Here is a 23,915-nt window from a genome sequence, read left to right on the forward strand (position 1 = left end):
AAATTGGTTTTCCATTTTTTTTCTTGAAATAATATCTAAATAAATGAATAAATAAACACAGGATACTAATAACAATAGAGGTGTCAAATGATAGTCACTCAAACTTCCTGGATCTCAATGATATTTGGTGCAATACCTTTTTTTATAAACAAAAAAGTCTTCTGCACAGTTGAATGCTGCAAAATAAATAGGCTGAATTGCCCATTTGACACGTTATGTTTCCTTTCGTATCACAAAAACCTTGTTCTTCTCTCTCAAAACAACACCTTTAGAAAACTCTTCTATCAAAACTTTAATTTAGTTTCATTATTATTATTTTTTTTTTCTTTTTTGTTGCATGAATCACACCGTTTTATATATTCACGCAGAAAAGTAGAGCAAAATCATATTGTCAAAAATATGGTAGATTTTCAAGAATTTCCATGGGGTTTCTCCATTGTTTCTCTTGTTATTTACATCCTTGGCGCCCTCAGAAAGGCCATAGCCATGGCCTCCCTATGCCTCAACTCTCCTCTTTCTTCTCCTTCTCCTCATCCTCTTTCATGGGTCGGCCAACTTTTTCTCCAACAAGGAGCTGCTGGCTCTTTTGTTTCTGATAATTCAGAGAGCCGGCAAGAGAATCATAACATTAAACATTCTCTAGAATCTACACAAACTTTGCATGATGATAAAAGTTCTCAAGAAAATCCCTGTGTTTTAGATGGGAAAGTTATGCAAGAAAATGTTGTTATGAGCGAGGGGCCAGTTTCTGCTCCTGCAGACAGTGGAAAGGGGGGTATAAGGTTGAGGAAGAGGCCGGCAAGGCTTGTTGTGCCTGACAATTATTCGAACATAGGATTGAAGAATGAAATGGAGAGGAACAATAATAAGTTAGAGAGAACGGAGTTTGAGCTTGAAGGAAGAGATTTTAGTTTGGTTAGTAAGAAAGGAAGAAGAGAGGCTATGGAAGACGCATATGGAGTCATGGTTGATATTCTTGGAGACCCTAAACAGGTGATTTAACTTACAATAATCTCTATATATCTTTCTGCATCAAGCTTCATTAAAAATCTAGAATACAATGGGGGAATTGCCATGAATGTAGTTATATTCATATTCTTTCTAAGATTTTGGTGCTAAAAATTTCCCTTAACCAAAGCATTAGGAATCTAACATAACGATTAAGTTATAATAGTTTGGATTCTTGTCTTTGCATAGCTTTAGTACTCAGGCTTCTTCTCTCTTGCATTTACAATTTTGTTTTTCATTTGGAATAACACTGTTTACACATATGGTTTCACCAGGCATTTTTTGCTGTAATTGATGGGCATGGCGGCCGTGCAGCGGCAGATTATGTGGCTGAAAATTTAGGAAGAAATATAGTGAAAAAGCTGAGAAATGATGGGGAAACAAATGCAAAATTGGAAGATGCAATTCGGGAAGGCTACCAGATTACAGACACAGAGTTCCTTAGTAAGGTAAACTTTGAAAAGTTCAACTCTGTTTTGGAACGGCCTACAAAAATTGACTTGGTCCACAACAATATTAATTTGTAGGATTACTTAATTACACCCTTTTGAACACGTATTCGCATTGTTATTTTTATTAAGTACTACTGAAGACTCATCAATTTTGATTCATACTTGTGTAAATTTTTCATTATTGGGAAGTTTAATATCATATAAACATTTTACAAAAAGATTCTTTTGCCATGTGCATTGTCTTATTGATTCAGTATTACTGTTTGTAAAATATTTCGAATTGACCACACAACTTTTGGAAATTGTCAGACACCCCTTGAAAGTTTAAATCATAAAAATCTTTATATATCTTTTATTGCAATCAATTAAATCCCAAAATTTCATAAAATATAAAACATAGGGGAGACGAATAAACGGTTGATTATCAAAATAATATTATGTTGTGCATTTATATGGCATGTTAATTCATTTACAGGGAATTAAAAGTGGAGCCTGTACAGCTAGTGTTCTATTGAAGAATGGTGAGTTACATGTAGCAAATGTTGGTGATTGTAGAGTAGTTTTGAGTAGGAAAGGAATAGCTAATTCTCTGACAATGGATCATCGTCCAAGCCGGGAAGATGAGCGACTTCGAATCGAGAATGCAGTTAGTATTTTCAATCTGCAAATTTCTTTTCATAGAATTGGATTGTCTTTGTATCAGTAACTAAGGTGTGTGTATACTTAATTTATGAATGAGTGTTGAAATATGTTGCAGGGTGGTTTTGTGCATAATTGTAACGGTGTTTGGAGAGTTCAAGGTTCACTTGCAGTTTCTAGAGCTATTGGAGATTCGCATTTGAAAGAATGGGTCATTTCTGAACCAGAAATTAGAAGTCTTCCACTGACTCCAGATTGTGAGTTCTTGATTATGGCTTCTGATGGATTGTGGGATAAGGTATGTTAAATTGCTTATATGTAATTATATTTACAAAACTTGCATGCTGAATTAAAAAGTAAAGCAACAAGAAGACTTATATAAAAAAACCAAAATTCCCTTGAGATTTGGCCAAAAATTAATCAGACATTTTACTAGTAAAAAAGATGTCTGCCTGAACAAAAGTGAATGAAGTTTAGCTAAAGTTAAAGTGCTAGAAAATAAAAGATTAATTTGAAAACAAAAATGTATGGACTGTTCTTGCTGGAAGATTTCTGGTTTTCTAAGTTTATATATAATATATATAAGAGTACAAGTTGATAAATTTTGTGTCAATTAATAAGGTAAATGAGCAAGAGGCAGTAGACGTGGTTTCAAGAGACAACAACTCATTAGAGTCCTGCAAAAAGCTTATCGAGATATCTTCTAGCAGAGGCAACATGGATGATATTACAGTTATGGTAATCAAGCTTCAAAAATTTGTGACAAACTGTCCTTAATGGGAGGAGATTCATTGAGAATTTTGAGCAAAGGAAGGAAGATTAAGGGTGAAGAAATTAGCGTCAAAGAATTGAGACAATTTGTTCAATAAATTAGGAGGTTAATCTATTAAAATAAGCGATATTATATATATCTATTTTAAATACACAATTGAGTACACATTTATGTATATCATCATATGATTAGATATTACTTTATTCTTAATTCAAAATCATCCAATCATATGATGTACATATTAAGTGTGTACCTATTTATATACTCAAAGTGGATATACATAATTTTATTGTATTAGAATTCATAAGTTTTTCAGGTTTCCAATGGGGTAATTTTTGTTTTATGTGGAGGTGTAAATGGAAATCAATTCTTGCACAATTTTTTTTTTTTCAAATCATGCAAAATTTATTGCCATATCTTACCAGTTAACCAGTGCTTCAAAATGCAGCTATCATGTTTGAACAAATTTTCAATGCCTAATAAAATATGAAAACTAGCCACAATCACAAAATTATCTAATTGACATTTGTACTAGCATTGAATTTTTATTAGTGAGAGTTCTACTTGACAGAGTTTTATTTGTACCAACTCATCCAGCATCGATTTGTAGTCGATAAGAGTTCTACTCTAATTACTTTCTTGTCAGCAGAGCGTTATAACATGTTCAGCTAAGTGCTAATCACTGACGCTCGGACAATCTTAATTCCTGATCATCGTTCTGGGGGTATTGCCAGTATCTGAAGTATGAATTGTGCATAAAACCTAGAAATGGAGGAGCTAATAACCCTAATAATGGATGCTCTTAGACTTAAGACTTCTGTAATGGACCTTGTTTTCTAATATTCTGAATTCTAAAAAACATATAAAAGAAAAAGACGAATATCCTCCACAGCTCCAAAGTCAAATCTTGCTGTAACACTGAAATTCCTAACACGGTTGAGAATGATTTTATTTTGATATCAATAAAAAGCATATATAATAGGAGCATTTAGAAAACTTTTACCTATGTCTCACATAAAAATTCTAAATTCTAAATCTAAAGCCTCTTTTCTTTTGTCTACAGACTTTCTAAAGGAAGTATTCAATCAAATAACCTGCAATCATATATCACTATAATCCTCACAGCACATACCAGGCAAAACTAGCAACACCAGCTGCTAAAAGAATCATTAGAGATAATAAATGTTCTAAGCATTAATTGATTTTTGGATTGAGATAAAACTTTGGATCTCTGAAGAACCTGACTATCGCTTCAGCCTTGTCTGCTGATAGGTCCGTGTTCTCTAGAATGTATTCCTTTGATGCTTTAGCAATTGCTTCAATTGAGCCAATAGCTTGATTAAGCTGAAAGAGAAGAATGAGACGGCGTTATCATTTTGAACAGGAATTTATCTTTGAGTATGGTCAAAAGACATAGCTACAGTTCCAAAATTTAACAAGCTTTTGATTGATTTAAAATTCGGAGGATGGTTACAAAATATAGCTGACAAAGGCATATTAATTAATAATAAAATTATATATACTAACAATGAGTACTAATTTATGTACTATCAATTACATATCACCATATAATTAAATAATTTTGAATTAAATAAAAACAACATCTAATATCATGATAATATATTATCTTTAATATACAACTTAATACTAATTATTAATACAGATAGTCATACTCATTAATTAATTAACATGCTTCTTTTTTTTATATATTTTTAATTTTCTCTATAAAAATAGGTATCTCTCACATTCCTATCAATTTAATTTTGTTAAACCTTTTTCAGTCATGATTTTAAGTTATATCACAAATTTAAAATATCAAATACACGTCACATTATATTTTTTTTATTTTTATAAATCATCAATAATAAAAAATATTAATTTGAAACAAATATGTGAAATGCTTTTGTTTTATTAACATTTACAAACAAATTTGAAAAACATCTTCAATTTTTTAAAATCATCAAAATTTCCATAAAACACCAAAAAAAAAAAAAAAAAAGAAGCAACACATATCGATCATTATGTTCCACTAATTAAGACAAGATGACATAACAGTCTAAGACAAGAAGAGAAACAAACTGTCTGGGCATCAGTGAGTCTCAATCTGATGTACTATTTTGTTTAAAATTATTTTTATAAATTATTTACAGTTTAGTTCAGTTTGAAAATCACTCAAATTGTAATTCAAACCATAAACCATTTAAAAAATTTTTTAAAACCAAATCAAACCGTTTTACAATCCAAACTAAACCAAACTATAAATTTTTAACAGTTTAATTTGAATTTACAGTTTTACCTATTTTTTTGCACACCCCTAAATTTATTACTTTTTATATAAAAATTCAGAACTCTAAAGTGAATTGAATGTCAAGTCGAGATAGATAATGGCTTCAAATTATTTGAACTTGGACTGAGCTTCTAAATTTTAGAACATATTTAAATGAAAACAAATTATATATGCAGTTGTCCCATGAATATATTTTTAAATTTATTTTTCAACTTGCCCACAGGGATGGATTAATTAAAATGTGTTCTAAAACTAATTACCTCCAAGTAAAACTGAAAATTTTCATTTTTATACAACATTTTTGTTACTAATAAGAATCAGCATATTATCAGGTTATAAATAAGAAAATATGGCAGCAAACAGTGGTAAACATCACATAATGACCAAATCACATTTGCAAGAAACAAAAAGACTTCTTACACAACTAGGAGGAAGACCTTGAACAAGTTGCTTAAATTATGGTGAACTAAATTACCGCATATGCATCATGATTATCTATAGATGGTATGGATGTGATCACTTCAAGGAAGATGTCCATTCGCTGCACTGACCGCTTTCTCTTCACATGCAAGAGAAGCGACAAAGCAAGTTAATAAATAATCTAGAATGGACGTTCAAGGAAGTGATGACTTCCACCAACCTCAGCCTTCATTTTTGATAAAGCATCTCGCTGCTTGCATGCTGCAGTATAAATGGTATTCAATAAGCTACCTGAATAGAAACTGAGGTGAGCTTCATAGAGAACAATTGTACCTCCACGAGAGTGAGCTATTTTAACAATCTTTTCCAAACCCATCTCTATGTCTTGAACTGGCACAAATGTTGGTCTGCCAAGGTCCATATCATATCTTCATTAAATGCAAACAGGTATTTAGGTTTTTAGAATAAGAATCAGAATAAAAAGAGATAAAGTTGAATATTGTATTTAGGTAACTCACTTGAAGTAAGAGCGAACAAAAGAATCATTTTGGTCTCTAGTTGGGAGACTGACAACAACATAGAGATGGGCAAACTGCTCCTTTAGTTTCTTCACCCTACACAAAGATCAAATGGGGTCTAATAACATTTCCGCCTGATCAAATGCTTATATGAAACAGCTAGCAACTAGAATAGGAAAAAATCGTAGACTACCTGCCAAAGACTGGCTCAATATTGTTGCAGTTCCAGTTTGTGACGAAAATGAATGAGACTGACAAACCTCCACAGTTAAAAATTAAGTCCTACACAAAATATTTCTAGAATTGAGTGATAAATATATTAAATACAGAATGCATACAGAAATGAGAAGATACTTAACAGGAGCTATTCGAACAAAATTGAGGCGGAAAGAATTTGCACCGAGGAAGGAAGAGATAAAATTGATGAATGATGGGTGCTGTTCATCTCTCCATGTGCTGCTCATCATACAAACTCCTGCACCTCCTTCAAACACAAAATACAACTGACTGAAACCAATATTTCAAGTAGAGATACAAGTAAGAAGCAAAGGTTTTTGAACATGTATTTAGCAGCCTTCTATTATCACCATCCAAGCAATCCATCTCCAATGATTTGAATACAACTCTATGCAAATGATGTCAATGTTTTCATATTTAACAGTAACATGCAGAAATCAAACGGAGAATATGAAATTTACATGTTATGAAACACAAGACCCTCAGGTATCAGACACATAAGTCAGTTTCAACAAAGTTAAGTCTCCAAACAAAAATTTAAAGCATACCATTATTTTTCTTATCTCATACACATGCAGCAAGAAGGTGAATGAATATACAAAGGCATCCTTTTGGTATTTTAAGAGCAACTTGTGAGAAAGTCTAACAAAAGAAATTTACGGTTATGTAGATCAACTTATATCAATGAAACAAAGTCACACTTCAAGTCACAAAGAGAAATACCAAATAACGAAAAAAACAAGACAGACCAGAGCTTGAAATCTCCACATCCTCGTTCACATTGCAGTGTCAAATTATATTCAACTGTAACTTCAATACTCTATAATTGCTCACTATATGTACAATAACAGAAATGCCATTTTGGTTCCACTATCCAATATTTAAAAAAAATAAATAAATAAACTAAGCCGCTTATTATTTAACAACTATCTAGTAACTTTATATATTGTTCTTTCCTGTATTTGCGTAGAATATTTTCTTTGAGTACTTTTCAAAATTAAGTATTTACCATAAAAGCACTTTACACATGAACAAACACACACATTAATCTCTTAATTTTATTTATTCATTTATTTATTTTTGTTTTCTTGAGATTTCTTAGCTACCAAAAGATCAATTGATCACTCAAATTCTCTCGGAAAAAAATTATTCAATTTTTTTAATTTATTCAGACAAAATGAAAAAAAAAAAACAGTTCACAAGAAGCATCGAAACTCCTTTATTTTTTTTCTAAGTTTTTTAGACTTAATTAAAAGATAAACTGAAAACCCAATTTCTGGTGTTTCCATGTTTGGCTGCCAAGAAAATAAAATTACAACGATTTCTCGGGAACAAAATAATCGCGGAGCCAGTCATTAGAAATAACCTGAGTTAGCGAAATGTGACGTGTTCTGAGCCGTTGGATCGCCGTAGCTTGATTTTTGATATGCCATTTGCAAAGAATTAAAACCGAAAATTGTGCAGAGTTGAGAGATATTTGTAGAAAGTGAAGCGGGACTTTTCAAGTTTCAAATTCAACTTTCAAGCTTAAATATTAGTAGCATCAAAATTTAAGGCCCCTAAAGTTTATGTTATCTACCAAATTACCACAAACAAATAAATAAATAAATATATATTTTTTTGGTTTTTATATATATATAAAATTAAAAAAATGAGTTTATTTTTCATGTTTTAGATTTGGACTGTGTTTGATCAAGAATGACATTTGTTTCGTCTAAAATTTATTACAGAATTCTAATTAATACATGATCGTCAAATGAAGTAATAAATGATAGTCAGATATTATACAAAGGGAACTCAAATATTTTAGCCATTTTTTAAATTCGATTATACAGTTTTAAACTATATTTTTTTTCATTATACAATTAAACCAAAAAATACAAACTATTGAAATTACCTTTTAATACATAATGACAACTAGGTTGGATTCACAGTGTATCCACCCTGAACTCAATTAAGTCCAAGTTCATTTGACTACTAAAGTGTCGAGTCAAAACTCAAAAAATAATTGATTGAGTTTGAATTCAAACTCGAGTTTATTAACTATAGTATTTAAAGTTTGGGCTCGACCTCGAGTTTTTGTCTAAAAGACTCATTTAAACTAAACTTAAATTTGATTTGAATCCATTTTTAATGACAACCTGTCATATTTTTTTTTTTTCCTCTCCCTATCCTCCTATCTTTAATTTTTCTCTTCGCTTTTTTTCAACCATTTCAGCTCAAATCCTTCATTATTGTTCAGTTTCTCAGTTATAGTCAGCTCCAAAATAGTTTCACAAGTGAGTAATCATATTATTTTGTATTCACTTTTGGGTTTGTTTTGGATTTCTTTAAAAATTGTTTTTTTTGATATGATATTCGTGTTTTCTAGTTTAAAAATTATTTGTTTTGTTTGTGATTTAAGCATGTTTACTAATTTTTGACGTCGAAAAATGAAGTTCAAGGGTTTTCCCTGAGTTAGGTTTTGAGATTTAAATTTTGTTAAGTAAATTCATGTTTTTCAGTTAATAATGGTTAACGTAATTAATATTGGTTTTAGTGAATCATTTGAATAATTTGTGGGTTGAAACGGTAATAATCGAATGTTTTTACCATTGAAATAGACAATAATAGGGTCAACGTAGGGTTGGATTTAAACCGAATTTATTTGAGTTTGAACTCCAGTTTAGCTTAAATGATTCTAAAACAAGCTAAGCTCAAATAAATTTGAGTTTAAGCTTGAGTCTAAAAGTTCAATATCTTTAAACTTGAGCTTTGAAGTGTTTTGCTCATCAAACTCGTCAGCTAAAAATTTTAATATAAAATGATATCGTTTTAATCGATATGTGTTAGAACGATATCGTTTTAATAATGAATTAATTAAAAACTCAAACTCAAACTCAACTCTTTTGAAATGAGTTGAATTCGAGTTTATTTAAAACGATCTTGAGTTTTAGCTTAATTTCATGCTAATGTTTGAGTTTCAATTTAACTTGATTTGAATTCAACCTTAAATAGATGTACCATACCAACATCACATCTAACTTTGTGGAGGGTTAAAATGGAACCGTGGGAGCCTTAAGGGGCAAATGAATAGTATTGTTGATTTCAACAATAAAAACTTATGATTTTTGTAAACGGAGTACTCAAACAGTTCATCTAAAACAATATTTTAACACATATTAGATATTTTTAACTTTAAAAAAGATGAATTTATTTAACAAAAATCAAATCTCAAGACTTGAGCTGACCAAACAAGTCCAATTTTTTCATTTTCTAGCGATGAAAATTGGCAAACACACTTAAAATCACAAATAAAACAAAAAAAAAAAAATACATTTTCTCTCAAACAAGAACAATTTTCAAATTGAAAAACATGAATATCAAGTTGGAAAATACAATTTCTTACAAAATCCGAAATAAAGCCATAAACGCAGACAAAACGATATGATTATTCACTTTTGAAGTCGTTTTGGAGATGATTACAATTGAGAAACTGAATGGCATGAAGAATAGGGGTAGAAATCGTCGAAAACAAGTGGAGAGAAATACTGTAGGTTGGATGGATACGCTAGTGAAAGGGAAAAATTATAGAAGGGTAGTTTCGATAGTTTGTGTTTTTTGGTTCTCCTAAAATTATATAATAAATAATAGGTTATATTTGTATAAACCGATTACAAAATGTCTAAAATAATTAATTTAAAAAAAAAAGAAAATTCTAGGCCTTTCCCCTTCTTCGTTTCTTATGGTTACCCACCTTGCTTCGCAACCACAAACTCAAAATTCTAAAGCAAAAAGACGGTATAAATGGGCTCAACAAACTCCAAATCCAAAGCCTCAATAGCCATCTCTTCTTCTTCGCGATTGTTTTCAAAACGACTCTTGTTCGACCGCCGCTACGGATGGGTGTAATTTCCTTCTCTCTCTTTCACTCTCTCTGCATCTCAATTTCATCTATATTTAATGTATATACACAAATATAGCAGAAATGGACAATTTTTTTAATAATCTGATTTTAGGTTTGACGAATGGAAGAGCCCATCTGAAGAAGCTCTCGCTGGAGGCCGGGGAATGTGAGTTTTGTTTTTAGTTCATTTTCTCTTTAAAAACTGCCATTTGTTTGCTGATAAATGCCGAGAAAAGTTTAGAACTTCAGTAAATTTTATGTTTTTAATACTTTAAAAAAAGTTAGAACGTGTATTTTTTGGTGTTATTAGAGGTCTACTGTTAATAGACACCATTGATATGCTTATTGACAGTATCAAAATTATAACAAGGGTTTTTTTTACAAACTGAATGAACTTAATTGCTTGTTTTTAATAGTACATTTTGTTATCTGCTGAATCTAAAGTTATTAATGCAGCATCTTATGCCATGAATGTCACTTTTTATGTCATCAACTAGACATTATTCTGATAGTGTTACTGTGATTTTAGTATGGCTAATGTTCCTTTTTATAACTTTCAATGCCTGCATATCCACTCACTAATGAATATTTCTTTCTCTTACTTTTGTAAAGGTTTTGCATATTGCCTGTAGCAAAAGCTCTCTTAAAGATAGCTTCAGACTCGGTATGATGATCTTTGTTAGTTAGACTTATCTTACTGTTTTTAATTATATATTTTATTTCGTTTGTAACATTCTGTTAACTTTGTGCTGTGCTGTATGTCAATGAGTTTAGACTATGAAGTCTGAAGATTTGTATCTAGTCATACATTGTTTTCCTTCATGAATGAAATTTTTTTTACTTATTTTTTTTGCCCCATCACTTTCTGTTTTCTCAGTTCCTGCTTAATTCTTTTAATTGAGCATGTCTCTAATTTCCTATCATCAGTTTTAGCCGAATAACCACTTGAAAGTGAATGTAAATCGTCTATGGACATTTTGTATAAGTATACTGTCTAGTATGCTTGCCATGTAGATAAGGAGACAATCATAATGGTGACTATCTCCAATTATTTAGTCTGCTGTCCACATACACTATGCTCCTGTCTAATTTCTCTTCTTGTTTTTATAATTTCCATATGTTCTAAGGCTAATTTCGTATGCAGCAATTTAATGCAGATGCACGTATATAATGTTATCTAACAATGCTGATGGATATCACCTATTGATACAACACTTGAATAATATTCAAGACTGATGATGAAAAATGTTGTATATTTTTATTTACTTGTCCTTTACCTGCAATTTTTGCAGATCAACCTTGCAGCAAGCTCTGCTGTTGAAGTGTATGAGAGGCCAGACCTCTACTCTCCTCAGTCACTGAAGGCTAGTTTCAATGGTTGGCTTCAGAGCATCTCATCTTATGTTCAGAAGCCACAATTCAACCGTCTTAAATTCAAAGAAAATTCTACATAAGATCCTATCATTTACTCTTCAAATCTGCATACGGGCAACAGAGAATGACAAAAGGCTTAGGTATGAATATCTGACCTGTATTTTTTCTCAATCGGCAATCAGTGTTGCAGGTATATGTAGGCATGCAAATGGGTTTTTATTTGCTGAAACACCAGAAGGTATACCTTGCAACTGACTCGCTAAAATGGCTCTTGATCCTCGTACATTTATTACTATTGTGGCTACCATTTTCATAATATATTCTTTGATTCTGTAAAGCAACGACAATTTAGTACCAGAAAGCATAAACCATCTTTTGCGGATTATCTCATTCATAATAAAAAGTTCCCCATCCTCACTGAAAGTTCTACAAATGACTATTTGAAATGTTTGTGTACAAATTTAGATTCATTTTTGCAATTTCTGTTTGCATGTAATATAATTTTTTGGCAACACTGGGTGTTAGCTCATCATATGCGAGATATTTCCTTTGTTTTAATGCTCAATCTGGTTTGCATTCTGAGTTTGAGACTTGAAGGTGAAACGAAAATTCTGTGGGTTCCCAACATTGCGTTACGATATACTTGGTAGTTATACTTTTTTTAGTGTAAAGAAAGGACATTTAGGGATTAATTTCATTTACACAAACTTAGAAAGGGGAATTAATTTGATTTGTGCTCACAATGTTGTGACCACATGGTCGAGGAATAGAGTCTTGGTAGGACTAGAATCAAATTGAGCTGTGGTTGAGTTTTATTGTCAATTTCGCTCAATCAAACTCGAAATGGGCAGATATGATTCAATTTCAAATCACAATTTAACTTTACAAAACATAATTTTTTTTTAAATTAATAATTAAATTTAAAAAATATTTGGGATATTAATTAAAATAGGTATAGAAATTTCTGACTAAATCTTTTTAGGTAAACTTTTAATGAATTTATCTTTTTAAGTAAATTTAATTTTTATTTCAATAATACCTCTCTTTGTTAATTATTTTTTTTTTTCAGTATGGATTTTTGTTGACAACCTTTCATTCCAGAGCATACTACTGCATCATCACATTGATAATAAGTTTAGTAACTTATGAATTGAATATTCATAAACTTGTTCAGAAACAGATCGATTGTTGGTACAATTGTTGATATGTATAGATCGGAACGAAAATATGAACATAAGTGCAAAGAGTGCGAGTATGAAAAATGGTGCGAGTGTGAAGAGTGCAAAAGAGAAAATAGTGGTGCGAAAAGTGCAAGGGAAGTTGCATTGCAAAAATTGTATGAATTTATACATTAAAAATTTGAATGGAACTGTTGCGTGAAAAACACTTGTCATTAATGTTTTGGATGGTGTAGCTTTGGACGCAAATGAAAATATTTATTGCAGTTTCATCCTTGATTTATAAACAAACCACATTTTTTTACTTGTTTGATACAAAAATTAATTGATTTTAAACAAACCATACTTGACTTGTTTGAATTGATTGATCAGAAAAATAGTAGGGGTGATATTCATGCTTACCTTTGATAGACAATGGTTTGATGAAGGTGATAATAATTTAAAATATATTGATGAAGTTCAAACATTAGTTTTAGTCGATAGGAAAAACAATTATGATGAATTTGTAGAAGCGGTATCTTCTCATTTGGGTATTGATTGAAGTTGTTATGAGGTAAAAATTTATATATCAAACCTAATGGAGTTTAGTGATTTGTCATATTTGTTAAAAGATGACTATAATATTCAGATAATGATGAAGTTATCTAGGTCACATAAAAGGTCTTTTTTATTTCTTGAAGTAGTGACACACCAAATTAAAGTGAAAACCAACTATGAACAACAACATCCAAAACCAAAACAAGGGATTTACCAAGGAGTTCATCAAAACCTATCTATTGAAGTTCACTCTTTGGATAACATATATAAGCAACTGGAAAGTGTGCAAAAAAATAGTGAGGTAAATGTAAACTTTCATCATGACAGTGTTGAGATTAGTGTTGGTTAGAATCTTTCATCTCAAGATTGGGCACATGGTGAAAGAGGCCTATAATCGCTATGGGATACACTTGAAGAATGTTATCAAATGGATGATTTATCAACATATGATTTTCACTTCAACAAAGAAGTTGAATATGATAGTTATGATGATAGTGGTGGTGATATTGATGACAATGGTGATGATAATAATGATAGTGATATTGGTGGTGTTGAAGGGGGTGATGATGCAAGGGTTGGTCCATTACGGATAGTGCATAAAAGTTCCGTTCACATTGCTTCAATGCATCACAGTTTCAATCCCATTAATGTGCAGGTTCCAAATTCATTTTTTAGTGGTTTAAAGCCTTATAGAGATGCAAAAAATGAGAAAATTGAAATTCACTCAACTGCACCAAGAGATGGGAGATTCAAAGTGAAAGATTAATTTGCTTATAAACAAGTTTTAATAGATACATTACATAAGGATGCATTGAAAAATAGTTATCAATTCAAGGTTTCAAGTTCAAATAAAAAAGATGAGATATAAAATGTGTGTATTAACAATGCAAATGGAAAACAGAAGGAGTAAAGTTAAGTAACAATGACATTTATGGGTGGATTCAGGCTAGACCGAGTTCAAACACCCCTCGGTTCGAATTAAAAAATGAGCTAAATCTTTCGATTCAAGTTCGATTTAAATTTTAATCAAATGATTTTGAGCAGAGCTAAATCGAGCAGAATCGACTTTTGACATCGAATCGGCTCTGATGAAATAATTCAATAACATTCCATGTTACTGAATTTGGAACAATTTCCATGTAATTATAGCAAAGATGATAGTTTTTAAGCTTACTAGATAGCAAAAGCCAGTTCTTTAGATTAAATCATTGATTATTGAAGAGTCGAAAGATAGTGATGAAGTTGTTCGATGGAGATGGGATGTTGTTTATTGCTTTTGACATTAGAGATTGTCTCATCTCTATATCCAGTTGGAACATTCCAAAAAAGACCTTTCTATTTAGAGGATGGTAAAACATAAATGAAATCTAGAGAATATGAAAATATAAAAAGTAGGTTTGAAGATAATTTGATGGAGTTCTTACTGTGGTGACAATTGAGTCTTTTACAACTGGAGCAAGAGTATCTGCATAAGAAACTACACCAAGTATTCTTTTTCTAGCTAAATTTGAGTTGAATCAAGCTGAACACCCTTTGGCTTGAGTTATACTCAAATTAAAAAATGAGCCAAATCTTTTGACTCAAGTTCGATTCGAATTTTAATTAAAAGAATTTAAGTCAAGCTAAATCGAATTGAATCAACTTTTGAGACCAAATCGGCGCAGATCATATTCAGACCTAGGGACATTTTTGTGTTGTGAAAGTTGGGAATGCACACTTGTTCTTGAGATGTTATAAGACCTTATCATAGACAAACAAACAAAAGGGCACTTGAGAAAATATTATTGACATAGTTTACTACAAGTGACTTGTGTGTATACGCTGAAAGACATTATAATGGATATGACGGATAGGTATCGAATTCATATCTCTTATGCATAAGCTTGACGTGCCAATAATTGAGCTTTCAATGAGATAAAAGGTTTATCAGATGAGTCATTCAAATTATTGTCGGCATTTTGTTACAACCTTGAACAATGAAACCTTGACGATATAACAAATAATATTATCTTTCTTTGATGTATTAAACAAATAACAAATTTAAAAAAACACTCCAATATTCGCATTCAATCAACCTAAACTTTAACTACATCCAAACATCAACCACAAGCAACCAAATTGTCAACTACAAAGCAACTATAAAAACCATAATATAAATAAATAACAATAATATAAAACAGTATAGTATAAAAAATCAGTTAGAGTGTGAATTGTCGTCTTGCTTCCATATCTTCGATATTACAATGCAACGCATTGAGGCGACATTTTTGCCTGAAAAATCAAACCCACATCCACTGGTAAGATACTTTAAAATATAAACTATGAATATCTTACAATCGTCAGATGTTATGGCTTGTTATGGTACATCAGTGCATTTTTTTATCGTTAATACCTCTATCTTTGACTTTATACCCTTAACCTCCCAATAACTAGTCGCACTAATAATGGATCCATATCTTCGATGTTACAATGCAACGCATTGAGGCGACATTTTTGCCTGAAAAATCAAACCCACATCCATTGGTAAGATACTTTAAAATATAAACTATGAATATCTCACAATCGTCAGATGTTATGGCTTGTTAGGGTACATCAGTGCATTTTTTGATCGTTAATACCTCTATCTTTGACTTTACACCCTTAACCTCCCAATAACTAATCACACTAATAATGGATGGAAGGTGACGATATCATGTCATCACCTGAGAGAATCTCTCTGTAGAGTCAAAGAAATTCGTTAAGGAGTCATAAATAGTTAAAACCCATGCATTTAGGTTTAGCTCACTGCATGCCCAATGCTGACAATCAAAATTGATTAGAATATATATCTGTAAAAATAATAATAACTTTGTTATCATTGTGACTAAATGTGAAAGTTAATAAAATAAAAAATTAATATCATTTAACATGTGACAAACCCTGTCCACATGAGCCCACGGGAGATAGCCTTGATCTAGGGTTGGATCATTTATTCCTTCAATCAAATCTAATAGTAATCGTGACAATTGATAATTGTTGGGTCCAACCACTTCTTAATTCTTTATTTCATGCAACAACCACTTATAAAAGATGTCTCAACACAACTCTACTCAGTTGATGGAAACGAAAGTCGTAACACGACTAAATAGTTATCAATATGTTGAAAGAATAATATTATAAATATAGTGAGAGAATTAATAATATAATAATAATATGATAAAGAAATAATCTCATGTGTGGGTTCAAAATTGCGTATTTGATTCATTAGCTATTGATTATTTTTACATAAAGTCTTCCACCATTCATTTTTTGTGTACGATCCATGTTAAAAAGTGGTTGCTACGACATCTTCATTTGTGTCCTTGTACCACTGCAAAAATTCCATCATATTATCTTTTTCTCCTTATGGATGTGATGGTCAGAAAACTTCTCGTACGTATCACTGTCTCAGTGGGTCAGTTTATCGGCTTTGAAGTGAATAACTCTTCTTTACAATCTTTCCCCATAATGTCTTTTGAGTATTAGATCGATGTTGTATTAGAATTTCTATTATAGAGACAATTGATTACTGGGGCCCTACATACTCATGGTCGAAGAACTTAATCACCACCTTGGTTGACTTGTCTTAGATTTTAAGGAAAAAAATTATCAATTATAGTAAAAAATAGGCCAAAGGACTATTTCCTACCCAAACTACGCGGTTTTCTCAAGTTTCACCTCATTAACTTTGAAAATTCCATTTATCCACCCATGGGCTGTTAAAATTAATGGAACCCTAACCCTTGAAAAAATTATCTCATTTTCCCCTCTAAAATTTTAAAAACTAACAAATTTTTTCCAACCCAAGTTTTAAAAAACAACATTTTCTCCTTTAGGGTTTTCAATTTTTTGGAGTTAGTTTTTGTAACATCCCCTTCTAAAATACTACCCACTGAAGGAGAAATGTTACGAATTAATATGCAGAGTGTCTATTTTTTTTTAAATACTTTAAAATAAACGCATCACAAAAGTGTTTAGAAAACATTCCAAGAAAACTGAAAATCTGGAAGCAAATAAAAGATGTATATACTCATATGAAAACTCATCTGAAAGCGTTTGAAAAAAGAGAGTAATCGTATATAACTGTACAATCATCTCAAAAAGATCAAAAGTCGACAAGAGCATGTCACTGTATGCATGTAATATAAACTAGAGATAACCTGCTCTAGTCGGATCTACCTACACTGACGTGACCTTGCTTTGTAGCTATCTCGATCACCTGTACCTGCAATTATGAAAGAAAAGGAAGTGAGTGATAAGAACACTCAGTAAGAGGAAAGAATTAAGTAAACTATTTCATTTCCTGTTCTAACTCACTCTCGGGACTCAACCTCACTCATAACCCCCATAAGAAATCGAGGGGATAATCTAGTTCATCATTTACTATTTAGGTCATACTTTGTCCCATCTGGTGTTTATTTGATACTTTTTGGAAGCTGACTATAGAGATTTGACACTTTTCTAAGCTCGAGCTCTCTTCCTTTCTCTCACTACACCATTTCTAAATTTGAATTGAGCTCTACTATGAGCATGCTCTACTGCGAGCGGACCCTATTGTGGGTCTATATCCTACTACGGACGTGCCCTATTGCGGGCAGTGTAGTGTAAAGTGCCCCCTCATAGTTCATAGCATGCATGCAGGTCTTATATCTTACTAATTTTACTTCCATTTAAATTTATTCATAACTTATCAAACATTACTCTTGGGACGACCTCTGAATCTTGAGCCCTAAATTTCTTTTTTTGCTTTTCTTTCTTTTCTTCTTCTTTTCTTTTTCTCTTCTTTCTTTCCTTTCCTTTCCTTTCCTTTCCTTTCCTTTCTTTTCTTTCTTTTCCTTTCCAAAACTGTGAAATACTGTTCACGACCCTGTTCATTTGACAGAGCAACCTTCTTTTTCATACAATTTCATAGTCCGAATGGTTTCTAATTCATACAAGCTATATATCGTTGAAAAGAAGATTCAAAGAGTTTTTCAATAAGCTATAATAACACTCATAATTCATTCGATAAGACAGTCAAAACGTGAGATGAAATCAGTGGTAAAAACTGCCTTCTCTGTTTATTTGGTAAAACAGTCCTTGTGGTTCATACAATATTTAACAGTCCAAATGATCCGTAATTCATACAAGTTATATATCATTGAAAAAATAATTCAAATAGATTTTCAACAAGATATAATAGAACTCATAAATCATTGGATAAGACAGTCAAAACGTGAGATGGAATCAGTGGCAAAAACTGTCTCCTCTGTTTATTTAGTAAAACAGTCCTTGTGGTTCATACAATATTTAACAGTCCAAATGATACCCAATTCATACAAGTTATATATCATTGAAAAGAGGATTCAAAGAGCTTTCCAACAAGCTATAATAGCACTCATGATGTATTAGTTAAGACAGCCAAAACATGAGACAAATTCAGTGGCAAAACTGTAAATATTATGCAACTTTCTGCCATGAACAAAATCACACATATAGATATCCCAAATGGCAAAACAACATTTCTCAACTTCAAAATCATCATTTATAACATAGATCTAATGAACCAAAAGCCTAAAACATACAATATATCAAGGTTGATACCCTATTACCTTGTTTCAAGCCAAATATTTGCAAGTTGACTTCTTTCTCTTTGTTTTGTTTCCTTTAACACCAAAATCACCTTAAATCAACATCAAAACATACAAACATATTCATATAAGGGAGAAGGACTATTTCCCACCTAACTTTTGATGTGTTTTCAAAATACCACTCACGGCAGATGAAAATCCACTTTTTCCACCCATAAGCTGTTAATATGGATGATATCTGTTTGCATAAGGGTAAAATATCCATTTTACCCTTGTTAGATGAAATGACAAAAATACCCCTCAATTTAATCTCCCAAATTGATGTGAAAGTTTTACCATTCACCCTCCTTAGGTTTTAGAAACTAACATTTTCACCTTACCTAAAGTTTTTAAACTTTAAAAACTAACATTTTCACCCCCAAACCTAGAGTTTTCATATTTTTCAAAATACAGCTGCCCCCCATAACTTTCAAAACTAGCATTTCACTCCCATTCTTCAACTTCATTTCCCGACGTCGTCTCTAGCGTCGTCACCGACTTCCTCCTTCTCCTGGTGCGATGACGGTGGTGCGACGAAGAGACGAAGATCTCTTCGTCGCACGATGCAATGAAGAGACCTCTTTTCGTCACTCGTCGTCCAGATCTGGGAGATCGATTTCAAACTTTGCTCGTCATCTAGATTTGGGAGATCGGTTTCAAACTTTGCTCGTCGTCCAGATCTGGGAGATCGCTCGACGAAAGTCTCTCTTCTTCTCTCGTTGTCGCTCGTCACGTTTGGACGACGCGACGACGAAGGATGACGAAGCATCGTCCTTCCTCTGTTCTTTCAGATCTGGACGATGCTTCATCGTCCATATCTGAGCTATGAAGGGTCGTCCTTTGTAGTCAGAGATGGGAGATCGGTCGAATGCATCGACCGTCGGTGGTGGCCGGAGAAGGAAGCAAACCCCAGGGGTGAAATCTAAACTTTTTAAACTTTGAGGATGGGTTAGTTATTAGTTTTTAAAACTTGGAGGGGGGAAACGGTAAAATTTTAAAGTTTTAAGGTTTTAAATAGAAAATAACGATTTTGCCCTTGTCCTTAACTGAAAAATTGGGCAGCAGTTTGCTCATGGGTGAGAAAAGTGGATTTTCATCTGCCGTGGGCGATAGTTTGAGAACGCTTCAAAAGTTGGGGGTGAAATAGTCCTTCTCCCTTCATATAACATGCATCCAATATATATATAAATATAGGTAAAGGGAAATGAATGAGATATTTTGGTTACCAAAACTTTCAAAGTGTTTCCTCTTTTTTTTCTTCCTTATTTATCTTCCAAAACCCTCCCAAAATCACTCACTGTTCTTAAAAAATGTAGCAAAGAAAGGAAGAAGACTACCTTCTTCTGGAAGAGACGAGAGAATGATGGAAAAAACAAAAGGTAAAGGTTTTCCTTTTTGACTTTTCTCTCCAAACATATATATTTACATACTTTTTCAATATATTACTATATATATATGTGTGTGTTTATTTTTTTCTTTGTAATTGCTTGTATATGACACACATACCTACATTTCAACATATAAATTTAAAACTGAACATGTCTCAAAGTAGGATCAAAAGACACAAATGTCCCTAGAACGTACCTGAGGGTATTACAATTTTTCGGTGCCGTTTCTTCCTCTTCGATGACTTTTAGGCGACATTTCTTCCTCTCAAACGTGATCTCTTTCCAACTGTTATCTTGAGCACGGTCATCGATGAAGACGCGTCTTCATCTCAATGAAGCACGGTTGTCTTCGTCGACAACTGTGCTGAGGACAACCGTTGGAAGGAGGCCGCGTTGGAGAGGAAGAAGCATTGCTTGGAAGTCGCCGGAAAGGAAGAAACGATGTCAGAAAACTAACTCCGAAAAATTGAAAACCTTAAGGGTGAAAATGTTATTTTTTAAAACTTGGGTTGGGGGAAATTCATTAGTTTTTAAGGTTTAGGGGGGAAAATAAAATCATATTTAAGTTTATTTTTAATAATACAGACAAAATGATGATTTTACCCTTGAAACTGTTAATTTTAACCGGTCATGGGTGGATAAATGAGATTTTCAAAGTTAACGGGGGGAAACTTGAGAAAACAACATACCTTAGGTGGAAAATAGTCCTTTGGCCTAAAAAATATAACTAGTTAATGTTACAAATTATCAATAATAAATAATATGAGAAAAAAACTAACCTTTTCTGTCAGGTTTATATAGTACATATGTTAGACCTCTAACAATTTGGCTTCCATTGATGTTTGACATGTTTCAAGCGTTGCTTGGCGCTCGTCGATGTTTCCAAATCGTTTGTCAATTTTGTCCATAAACCCTTGGAGAGCTTTTGAAGTTGATCAAGTTTGTCTTCAACCATCGATACAGATGTAGTGGTAGCCATATGAGGGGTGTTTCTTCGATTAGTTGAGAAGATGACATGACAAGGCTACATATAAGTGGACTTAATGTGATAGGACTATGTATAAGCGTACTCTTTCGACACTTACGAACATGTGTACTCTGGTTTTGTGACTACGGAGATTGGATTTTCGGAGGAGATCTTAGAGGGGTACAATCATTGTCATATTCTTCTTCATCACCAACATAATCTACGACATCTCTGTACCATGATGATTCCTTTTCAACCATAGACAAAATCAAAATAGGAGTTAGAATATCCTATAAAATGTGATGGATATTTTAGCTAAAAGTTTGTAAAAATAGTTGTATTTGCGTATAATATTATAAATCGTAATGACATACCTGAGAAGCCTTAAAGTTGCGATAAACATTCTCCCAGCTTGGGCCTTCTAAACTCTTTCATCTCAACATTCGGGAGACACTTTCTGTAGACTTGCAAACCATAAAACGTCCCAGATTGTTTAGAGTTTCGTATATTCATATCTGTAATATTGAAAATACAACATTAGTTTTACATATTCAGTGCTAAATATAAGAGCAAAATAATCATTATCTTAATACTTAGGTTACCTGAAATGTCATTGCATATCCCATCATCCCATAAGATAACAATGGGATATCTACTTTATATAGTGGATATGTTTTCAAAACTTATCGTACTTCTTCTCTATCGTCCAACTCATAGACTCTGTTGTCCGACTCATAGACTCTGTCGTCATCCTCCAAACAATTGTCTCCTATGGATATCTATTAAATGCATCCCAATCATCAACTAGACTCAAAATGCTTTCTGATATGATTTTCTTATTATTTGATCCCATCAGTTTATAATGAAGCAAATATGGGGCAACTATTTTCATTGTATCTTCATCATTATTCCTTCATGCCTACTTTTAAAAAACTTTTTGTAGATCACTGTAGGACACATGTTTGGCACCTAGAAAGTATCTCTCTCTCAGTTGTGATTCTCCCGTCGTAACATAATTACTCATATCCATCTTTTTACTAAATTTCAACCCCTTTATCATAGCAAACTCAATAAGGCCAAACCTACTGTCCATTCCATTCAGTCTAAACCAAAATATCTCTCCTAATACTCCCCTATTAACTTTCTGAAAGAGTACAAAATGTATCAAATTCGAGTTATGTTTAAGATTCAAGATCCAAAAATTGTCCAAAACAACTTTCTTTGAACATTTCTTTCTAGCTACGATTAAGATTACTCCTTATATACTTAACCGTTTTTACGTGACTTCAAACTTTTAATGTAACCATGAAGCTACGAGCATCATTATACACTTTTCCCAAGGCTAATCGTTGATTAGAATTCTCGAAAAAAAAAATTGCAAAGTTAATCCATTTAAACTCAAAAAAAAAAAATCCATCTTATGAAGAGTATGAGTGCAACTGCTTGCGATGTGACAAGTACGATGAGTGCATACGAGTGCGACGAGTGTGAAGAATGCGAAGAGTGCAACGAGTGTGAGTGCAGATGAGTGTGAAGAGTGCATGCGAGTATGACGAGTGCATGTTAGTGCGACAAGTAAGAGTGTTACCAGAATCAAGCTTTCTTCTCTGTCAATGACAACACAACACAATCAAATTTGGCCAAAATATATTATATAAACTAACTATTTACAAAATATCACAACCTACAACCCTAAACTGAATGCAAAAACCATTTTAAACTAACAACCCTAAACTGAGGAAAAAAAAACCCATTTCAAACTTAACAAAGTAAGGAATTAGAGTTACCTCAGACGACATTGCCAAATAGTGTTTGCTAACATTTAAAATGCAAGAAATGAGTCATTGTAATGTCTTGAATGTGACGAGATAGAGCTATTGTTGAAGGAATAGGAAATATTTAGTTATTTTGGATACAAGGTGGAATGCGTTAAATGATTGTCTTTTGCACTCTTCGCACCGTACTCACACTCATACTCTTTGCACTCACATTTTTCGTACTTATGTTAATATTTTTGTTTCAATTTGTACATATCAATAATCATACCAAAAATAGATATGTTTTCGAATAAATTTATGAAAATTTGATTTATAAGTTATCAAACTTACCATCAGTATAATGATGCAATAGTATGTTTCGAAAAAAAAGGTTACCAATTAAAAACTATACTAAAAAAAAGAGGTAATTATTAGAAAAAAATATTATTAGAATAAAAATTAAATTTACTTAAAAATATAAATTTATTAAAAGTTTTGTTTAAATGTTTAGTCGAAAATTTTTACACTTATTTTAATTAATATTCCAAAATATTATATATTTTATTAGAATATAGTTAGTTTGAACTTATAGCTCAAATTTGAAAAAACTAATTCAAATAAGCCCAAAATTTACGCTTGAGGACTTTCCAATCCACCCTTTGGTTTGGAATTATAAGGACAAGTTATACAATTTTATAAGAAAATGAGCCCATCTCCAAAAATAAAAATAAATAAAATGAGTCATACTTCATTTGTTAAATTTCCAATTAAAAAATTTTGAATTTGAATATATTACCCTCTGTTATATATATATATACTAATATTTCTTCTCATAATATAAATATAATTAATTTTTAATTTAATTTAA

General features: G+C 32.0%; 3 protein-coding genes across 6 annotated transcripts; 2 read left to right on the forward strand and 1 right to left on the reverse strand.

The window, feature by feature from the left end:
- The first annotated feature begins 237 nt into the window (after window positions 1-237).
- Window positions 238-3,249, forward strand: LOC123203079 (probable protein phosphatase 2C 2). The gene is made up of 5 exons (XM_044619248.1): window positions 238-993; window positions 1,284-1,457; window positions 1,936-2,106; window positions 2,218-2,397; window positions 2,721-3,249. The coding sequence occupies exons 1-5, from the start codon at window positions 400-402 to the stop codon at window positions 2,874-2,876; spliced, it is 1,275 nt and encodes a 424-aa protein (XP_044475183.1). The 5' UTR covers window positions 238-399; the 3' UTR covers window positions 2,877-3,249.
- A 541-nt stretch (window positions 3,250-3,790) lies between these two features.
- On the reverse strand, window positions 3,791-7,830 carry LOC123203657 (protein PARTING DANCERS). Of its 4 annotated transcripts, XM_044620104.1 has the most exons (8): window positions 7,700-7,830; window positions 6,456-6,580; window positions 6,290-6,378; window positions 6,097-6,192; window positions 5,912-6,006; window positions 5,799-5,839; window positions 5,634-5,717; window positions 3,791-4,215 (listed from the first exon to the last, which is right to left on the reverse strand). In XM_044620104.1, exons 1-8 carry the CDS (start codon window positions 7,764-7,766, stop codon window positions 4,066-4,068), a joined length of 747 nt encoding a protein of 248 aa, XP_044476039.1. In that variant the 5' UTR covers window positions 7,767-7,830; the 3' UTR covers window positions 3,791-4,065. The 4 variants fall into 4 exon arrangements, with proteins under 4 accessions (XP_044476039.1, XP_044476036.1, XP_044476038.1 ...); XM_044620101.1 differs by having other exon boundaries at window positions 5,799-6,006; window positions 6,456-6,571; XM_044620103.1 differs by having other exon boundaries at window positions 5,799-5,985.
- A 2,168-nt stretch (window positions 7,831-9,998) lies between these two features.
- Window positions 9,999-12,026, forward strand: LOC123202958. Its single transcript, XM_044619106.1, has 4 exons — window positions 9,999-10,220; window positions 10,332-10,385; window positions 10,832-10,883; window positions 11,512-12,026. The coding sequence occupies exons 1-4, from the start codon at window positions 10,120-10,122 to the stop codon at window positions 11,671-11,673; spliced, it is 369 nt and encodes a 122-aa protein (XP_044475041.1). The 5' UTR covers window positions 9,999-10,119; the 3' UTR covers window positions 11,674-12,026.
- Window positions 12,027-23,915: the final 11,889 nt, after the last annotated feature.

Source organism: Mangifera indica, chromosome 19 (genome assembly GCF_011075055.1).
Source record: "Mangifera indica cultivar Alphonso chromosome 19, CATAS_Mindica_2.1, whole genome shotgun sequence".
NCBI classification, from domain to species: domain Eukaryota; kingdom Viridiplantae; phylum Streptophyta; class Magnoliopsida; order Sapindales; family Anacardiaceae; genus Mangifera; species Mangifera indica.

Bases quoted from the DNA above. Each gene is read 5' to 3' on its own strand.
- LOC123203079 (XM_044619248.1), top strand. From the start codon at position 400: ATGGTAGATTTTCAAGAATTTCCATGGGGTTTCTCCATTGTTTCTCTT. The intron at 2,107-2,217 runs GTTAGTATTTTC...AATATGTTGCAG, and splicing joins GACTTCGAATCGAGAATGCA to GGTGGTTTTGTGCATAATTG. The intron at 2,398-2,720 runs GTATGTTAAATT...TCAATTAATAAG, and splicing joins CTGATGGATTGTGGGATAAG to GTAAATGAGCAAGAGGCAGT.
- LOC123203657 (XM_044620100.1), bottom strand. From the start codon at position 7,766: ATGGCATATCAAAAATCAAGCTACGGCGATCCAACGGCTCAGAACACG. The intron at 6,193-6,289 runs GTAGTCTACGAT...ATCTTTGTGTAG, and splicing joins ATTGAGCCAGTCTTTGGCAG to GGTGAAGAAACTAAAGGAGC. The intron at 4,216-5,633 runs GTAATTTAGTTC...CTTCTCTTTCAG, and splicing joins ATAATCATGATGCATATGCG to CTTAATCAAGCTATTGGCTC.
- LOC123202958 (XM_044619106.1), top strand. From the start codon at position 10,120: ATGGGCTCAACAAACTCCAAATCCAAAGCCTCAATAGCCATCTCTTCT. The intron at 10,221-10,331 runs GTAATTTCCTTC...ATCTGATTTTAG, and splicing joins GACCGCCGCTACGGATGGGT to GTTTGACGAATGGAAGAGCC. The intron at 10,386-10,831 runs GTGAGTTTTGTT...ACTTTTGTAAAG, and splicing joins CTCGCTGGAGGCCGGGGAAT to GTTTTGCATATTGCCTGTAG.